The sequence below is a fragment of the Cyclopterus lumpus genome, chromosome 11 (genome assembly GCF_009769545.1).
Source record: "Cyclopterus lumpus isolate fCycLum1 chromosome 11, fCycLum1.pri, whole genome shotgun sequence".
Taxonomy (NCBI): Eukaryota; Metazoa; Chordata; class Actinopteri; order Perciformes; family Cyclopteridae; genus Cyclopterus; species Cyclopterus lumpus.
Genome location: NC_046976.1, coordinates 11,294,219 through 11,301,325, shown reverse-complemented (window position 1 = coordinate 11,301,325; position 7,107 = coordinate 11,294,219). Strand labels below are relative to the sequence as shown.

The 7,107-nt window shown below is 42.7% G+C and overlaps 1 protein-coding gene across 1 annotated transcript; it reads left to right on the top strand.

Annotated features, from left to right (window-relative positions):
* Nucleotides 1-60: 60 nt before the first annotated feature.
* On the top strand, nucleotides 61-5,899 carry rp9 (RP9 pre-mRNA splicing factor). The gene is made up of 6 exons (XM_034545905.1): nucleotides 61-376; nucleotides 618-648; nucleotides 730-859; nucleotides 2,468-2,559; nucleotides 3,034-3,095; nucleotides 4,966-5,899. Exons 1-6 carry the CDS (start codon nucleotides 231-233, stop codon nucleotides 5,153-5,155), a joined length of 651 nt encoding a protein of 216 aa, XP_034401796.1. The 5' UTR covers nucleotides 61-230; the 3' UTR covers nucleotides 5,156-5,899.
* Nucleotides 5,900-7,107: the final 1,208 nt, after the last annotated feature.

Sequence of the window (7,107 nt, the reverse complement as noted above, 5' to 3'; positions counted from 1 at the left end):
AATCCAGCAGCACCTCGCGTGTTACCGCCCGCGTCCTGCAGGTGGCGCTGGACTTTAACCAATCCGGCTGCACAGGAAGTCCCGCAGCACCAGAGACATGTCCGCTAGTTAGCTGCTGGTTAGCACGCTGGCCGATATTTTTCTCCCGAAAGCCGACACATTCACCTTGAAGGCAGCATTATTTGGAAGTTAATGGTTTTCCGGGGCCGCGGGTTGTCAACATCAGCGCCATGTCGGACAAAAAGCGAAGAAGAGAGAAAGACGACCGACGAGACCAGAAGAGGCACAAGTCCTCCAAACAGGATTTGGAGAAACTCAAAACACACACGAAAAAACTCAACCAGGAAGTCCAACAGCTGAAACACGTTGATACGTTGTGAGTAATATTACTGGGAGCGTTTCTGCTTAAACGGGCTAAAAAGTTATGCCTGAATGATGCATGTAACTACTTCACCACGTGTGTCTCGTTACTGCAAGTATGTTACCCTCATACTTATTGTATTTAATATGCGCGTTCACGTGAGGTGAACTCGTTTTGGGATCCGCAGATGACTTGAAAATAGTAACTTCTGCAGTCCCGTGAGAATTAACGTCAGTATTGTATTTCCTTTGTGCAGCTATGAGAAACCTCCACCGGGACTCATCAAGGTAACGTTACCTCTAGTGCATGCCGCGCAGATTTAAAGAAAGCGGTCGTTTTGGACTCGGTAGTGACAGTTGCTGTTGCAGGAGCACGAGGACAAACCCGAGGACTGTATCCCTGCTGAACCAGGAAATGAAGAAGCCCGCAGCTTCCTGGCAAACGCCCCCACCAGGGGCCTGTGGATGCCTCTGGGGAAGGAGGTGAAGGTGATGCAGTGTGAGTACAGCTCCTCTAATGAAGCAATGAGAGAGGTGCTGCTGGCAGTCAGGCCTGCATATATTGAGTTGGTGACATGTTCCACAAACTCCGGGGACACACAGAAGTGACGGGTGGGTGTCACAGTTGAAGCTCTGTCTCATGTTACTGCACCTTGTTGTTGTTTTTTTAAGGCCTCGTTTTCTTTGGTCTTAAAATAACATTAAAAATCTCTCCTCCTTAAAATTGATTTCGCCAGTGTTGTTGGTTGAGTGCTTATATTGTTTTGAATACAGCTTAATTCATCTAAAGCCCCTTTCTCACTGGACAAAAAACAAAACGTAACACGATTACCATCTGGCTTTTGCAGTCCGTGGAAGAGGTTACAATCGGCATTCGTTCCTGGGATAAACAATCTGCAGTAGTCCTGGATATGTACTGGCTCTAGTGGTGGAAACATGACACCTGGCTGGTCACACTGGTTTCCCACCCCCCATTTTCTGAAGTTAATATATATAATCAGTCAAAGTAATAGGAATTTGTAGGTTTAATATTATTTATTTATCTACAAAACATACAATTAACATGCTCTGCTCAAAGTCACAAGACTCCAGTCACACCGCAGTAATGGTTTCTTCCACTCTTCCAAAAACCACCAACTCTGGTTTGAGACTTTGAAAGAGACACTGAATAAGTTATAATTAAGTGACATTGAATGTTACACACCAAAAAGAAAACAGAACGGCATACTTGACCACTGGCAAAAAATGTTATGTGTGTTTTCCCATGTTTAGAAAACCAGCATATACGTGTTAATTTTGGTGGGAAAAGTTGTTGTTGTTCTCATAGGTCCACAATTGCACTCTCATAATAATTGAATGTGATTAAAAAGCTTTGAAAGGTCTAAACATGTGCTGATGGAACAGCAGCACTTAAAGTTCAGGAGCTGGAGATTCGTGTAAATATCCACATGTGACAAATTTAACCACAATAACTTAACAATTAGCACCATGTCTGTTCTATTGCTAGAGAATAATAATGGTGGCGATTACCTTCTGTCTTTTTGGTCAGACAAAGAATGTCCTTATTTTCAGTGTCCATGCATTCCTTCGTCCCACTCATTTTCATGCTGCATGAAGTCAGGGACTTGGGGAGCCGACGCACATGCACATAGGCCCTGTACACAAGATGGCATTTGTTCTACAGAATCTGAGCATCGCTCGCTCTGCTTCATTCTTTGAGGAAATGTTTGAACACAGTACCGAGGATAAACGCAGCCTTTAAAGTCTCACTTTATAGAGTTTCTTAAGTTATTCATGGCAGCTACACTCTCACCAAAAGTGTTAGAGTGAGGACACAAATTCTTCACTACTTTTCAGTGAAGCAACAAATGATCTATGATTTGTTCGAGGAGGTCTGTTTTGTATAACAAGGCAAACATTTTGCAACGCATCACACGATGAGCTGGCTGGTTTGAGTGTGAATTAGAGTTGATTTCTTTTGGCTTTTAATTAATGCGCTAACTGTTTGCAGATGAGAAGATTGGTTTCCAATATAGCAATGATGTACCTGTCTCTTCAAGTCGTTTTTCCCAACTACACCAATTTATATTTGTTTCCTTCGCTGCAGGTTGGAGATGTAAGAACTACGGCCACAGGACAGGAGACAAGGAGTGTCCGTTCTTCATCAAAGGCAACCAGAAACTTGAGCAGTTTAGAGTGGTGAGTTTGTTAACTGCTTAGAGAAACATGAGCCCACCCATAGTTATTTCGTGAGGGTATTAAAGAATGTAGGCTTGGTTGTGGCAAGGTGAAGGAGCAGTGGCAGAGACGTTTGTGTCTGAGAGCTGGGCTGAGGTTCACAATAGATCTGGGTCATATTTAGCTTACACTGAGGAACATGTGGGGAGCAGCCTTCTTCACACAGCCGGTTCCAATGTACCTGTAATGGAGCAAAACCCACCGCAGGAATACACAGCCAGTGCAAGGATTACCATAAATGCAACTCATATTTTCATACCTCGTATTTTATACAAAAATGCTGACGTAACACTAGAATCAGCACAATGGGTGGAATGTGTTGAGGGGATAAGTTCCTGGATCTTCTGTGAATAGTAGCAACTCTTATTTTAACTAGGTATGATATTTACTCTTTCGTCACAGTCGGTCATGACAGATTGCATTTTGATCTTTTAGGCTCATGAAGACCCGATGTACGACATTATTCGGGAAAACAAAAGGAATGAAAAAGAAACCAGGTACTGTGTGTGTGTGTGTGTGTGTGTGTGTGTGTGTGTGTGTGTGTGTGTGTGTGTGTGTGTGTGTGTGTGTGTGTGTGTGTGTGTGTGTGTGTGTGTGTGTGTGTGTGTGTGTGTGTGTGTGTGTGTGTGTGTGTGTGTGTGTGTGTGTGTGTGTGTGTGTGTGTGTGTGTGTGTGTGTGTGTGTGTGTGTGTGTGTGTGTGTGTGTGTGTGTGTGTGTGTGTGTGTGTGTGTGTGTGTGTGTGTGTGTGTGTGTGTGTGTGTGTGTGTGTGTGTGTGTGTGTGTGTGTGTGTGTGTGTGTGTGTGTGTGTGTGTGTGTGTGTGTGTGTGTAAACCAAAGTATTTGAGCTGAGGGAAGAGACATTTGTATAATTTAGCTTTCGGTTCACTCTGAGGATGAGCGGTACGCTTTAAGGAGTAGCACGACATCCCATGTGCTCTGTGAGATCAACCCCGCCGTAATAAGGCGTGATGGACACTTCACAAGAGCATGTCAACCTTTTCTCAAACACTTTCATGGCTGAATAGTTAACAGTTTCTGGATGTCTTGTACATTTCTGATATCAGCGCTCTCGGTGTGCCGGCACACTTCGCCGAGCTAATTAAAGGTCATGTACTCCAGTGGCTTCCAATACTGTAGGTTCAAGGTTTTTTTTATTTGCTATCTGTGCCTAGACAAGCAGTCCAGACACATCGGAATTATTTTTGCAGGGTTCTCCGAGTCAACAGAGGTACAAAACAAACACTATAATAATAATAGAAATATGAAAAATATATTTAAAAAAACACTGTACAAAAGACACACTGTACATAGTGGTAAAGTGTATGCAGTTTTTAGTATTTACAGTATTAATAGTATTAAGTACAGGAACAGGTTATCAAAAATAAACATAAGAAAGGAAAGGAGAGTGCAGAGATAATAGGTAAGTAGTACATCCGTAGTAGTAAATTGTAGGCTAGTGCTGTACCTAGCTTGTAAAAAGAAAGAAAGAGGGGGAAGGGGACAGTTATATGGGGATATTGCACATGTTCAGATGTTGGTGGAAGGTTGTGAGGGGGTATTGCACTGATTGTGGTATTGCACATTTTTCCACACTTTCAAGGAGTGTGCATTTCTCAGTAGTTCTGTTGTGCCATCAGTCTGACTGTTAAAGAAGCGTGTCCTGTGGGTGACAATGCTGTCCTTTCTGCTGTGTCTCAGGTTGTATGTGCAGTGTTTGTCGGAGCAGAGAGTCCATGGACGGAAGTTGTGTCCCGGTGATCCTCTCCGCAGTCCTTATGACTCTTTGAATACTGTACATCTTTGGGGTTTTTTTTTGGGGGGGGGGGTTCTCAGAAGAAATATTAATATTTTACTGAGCGGTGTGGTTCTTCCTCGCATTCTGTGATGTGTTGATTTTAATCTTCCTTCTTGAGCCGTATTTAGCTGTGGCTATTCACCAGATATAAAAGTAACCCCCTTATTGACTTTGTCTCTCTTGACTGGTCAAAACCGCAGAATGAACAGGTGCAGTTCTCTGAATTATCTTAAATGATCTGATCTATTTTAGTTATCGGAGCTCGAGCCTCGTATTTAAGCAACAGGATGACTCCATTATCCAGGTGTGTCCTTGTGTGTTCTGACAAGCTTCCACACACCTGCAGTTTTAATGTCCGATTGGGCACTGTTGAGGAAATTAATGGCAATATGTAACACAAGTAGGCAGTTGTTCTAACAGTCCAAAAATGCCGGTACTGGGACAAAGGACACTGTTCAAGGACACTTCAGATGCTTGCCAAAATCAGGCATCCCAGTGAGCATCAGTTGTGTTTTCTTTCATTGGTGCTCATCCCTCTTCTCCTCTCCTCCCTGCCCTTCCTGTTTCTAGGATCCAACAGCTGCAGCAGATGCTTCAAGACACCACTTCCTCCAGTTCAGACAGCTCCTCTTCCTCGTCCGACCACCATCGTAGCAAGAAAAGGAAAAAGAGGAAGGACAAAAAGAAGAAGGACAAGAAGAGAAAAGGGAAACAAAAGCACAAGTCCTCCAAAACCACTGACTGCTCAGATTCAAATTGAGTGTTTGGAACATGTACTACATGTACTTGTATACGACGCGCTGTAAACACAGGAAGAGACGGCAATGGTAGAGTGTTCGCCGTAGTGACGTGTGTTCTGCAGAGTGCCTCAGTAAGAACTGCACTCTGAAGACCTGTTTAAGCCTTGCCTCTGCTGGTTGAAACTGTAACACTAAGTCTGCTGCACATGACTTCTCCCAGACGTTTAATTCTCTCCAGGGTGACAACTCTCATTTGCATCCTCTCTGTTGGATCGTACAACAACACAGAGCCATATGGCCCTCCTGCTTAAGTAAGTTTGTGCATATGTGTGTCAAAAAGCATTAGCTGCATGTGTAATGAATCTTAAGTGATATGAAATAAGCCCGCTGGTGTAAGAGATAATGTTCTTTAGCGGGGTCCAATAAGATGGCATGTCAGTAAATACAGCGTGTTATTAAGAGATTGTATTTTCCACCATATTTTTTAACCCCGGCCACCTCGCTCGTATTAAATACTTTGATTGTAGAGTGTGTTAAAGGCGGAGAGGTGGGGGGGGGGGAAAGGCAGAATTAGTACAGTTATAGTTTGTCTTCCACGCAAGCCTGAATGTTTGAATGCCTGTGACTGTACATAAATATTTGAAATTATTTGAGGTTTGAATATGCTTATTTGCTCTGGAAAAAAAAGCCACAGACATGGGAAAGAATGTATGTGAATGTGCTCCCTTATTCTGAGAATAAAGATGTCTCTCTCTCCAATGTTTACCCTGCTGAAGGCTGCAAAAACAAATGTTGGCTTTTAATTAATGTGTATGAGACTTATTTATATAAACGAATGTGTATGTATGTGTGTATATGTATGTGTATATATGTATATATATATATATATATATATATATATATATTACAATTAATATGATCAAATTAGAGCCTTCATCAGAAGAACAGTTTCCTCAATTGTCATTGAGTGTTGGTTCAGTTCTCAGCTAGTATAGTCCTTAAGTCATGAGACATTTGTGTGTGTGTGTGTATATGTATATATGTATATATATATATATATATATATATATATAAACTTAATCTTTTGAGGACGATACTGTGGAACTCCAGGCATAGAAGACATTTTAAAGTGCACAGCGCCACACCGAAGACGCATTTTTCTTTTGATCTTGCCCTGCTATCAATCTGAGGATACTTCCTAATGTTTCTCAAGAACCTTCTCACAGTTTGTAACCGAGACAATTCAGAGCGTTCCTCACTTTCTGTCCTGAGCGACCATCAGCGGCTGGAGGGGGCTACTTTGCATGAGACTTACCCTTTACACCACATTTGAGGAAGTCTGGCGCTTCTCTCCATGAGCAGCACATTGTGAGCAGGACTCCCTGTGGAAATGAACTTGAAATATTTCCTTTTTCTAATGACTGTGATAGAGAGACAATTACAGCAGACCTACAGGGAACAAGCAAACTAGATTTCCATTTAGATTAGTGTCTTAAGCTTTCTCAGTAGCTCAAATGCTGTAGGGAGTGTTTGTGTTTGTGAGGAATTCAAATGAACGCACGACAGCTGATACACAAGAGCGTTTTACCGGATGATTGAGAGCTCGCTCTTTTTCCTCTTCTTTCCGGAGTGGCTCTGTCCATCCCTTTTCTGGTGCTTTGACCAACAGCCGAAGATAAATCGGCCTCATAGAAGCAGTCTGTTCCACGTGGACTTCTCTCTGTCTGAGTAGAACAATGAATCTCCAGATGAGATTCAGTCACAAGCTGCTCAGAGGGAGGTTGCGCCACGTAGAGAGAATTTGGTCCGCGTAGTCTTTATTGCAGCACTCCGTCTTCTTGGACAAGGGACAGGTCAGATGGAGTGCCAGGCCAGACTCGATGGGAAGATTACGTTAGAGGCTGCACATATTTGCTGAAAGAACTAAGTCTTTTGAGACTTGAGCACTGCGCTGAACTCATGAATAATCATG

Excerpts from the sequence above, each read along its gene's own strand:
- rp9 (XM_034545905.1), top strand. The coding sequence starts at position 231 with ATGTCGGACAAAAAGCGAAGAAGAGAGAAAGACGACCGACGAGACCAG. Across the intron at positions 377-617 it reads CTGAAACACGTTGATACGTT|CTATGAGAAACCTCCACCGG; the intron begins GTGAGTAATATT and ends TCCTTTGTGCAG. Across the intron at positions 860-2,467 it reads GGAGGTGAAGGTGATGCAGT|GTTGGAGATGTAAGAACTAC; the intron begins GTGAGTACAGCT and ends CCTTCGCTGCAG.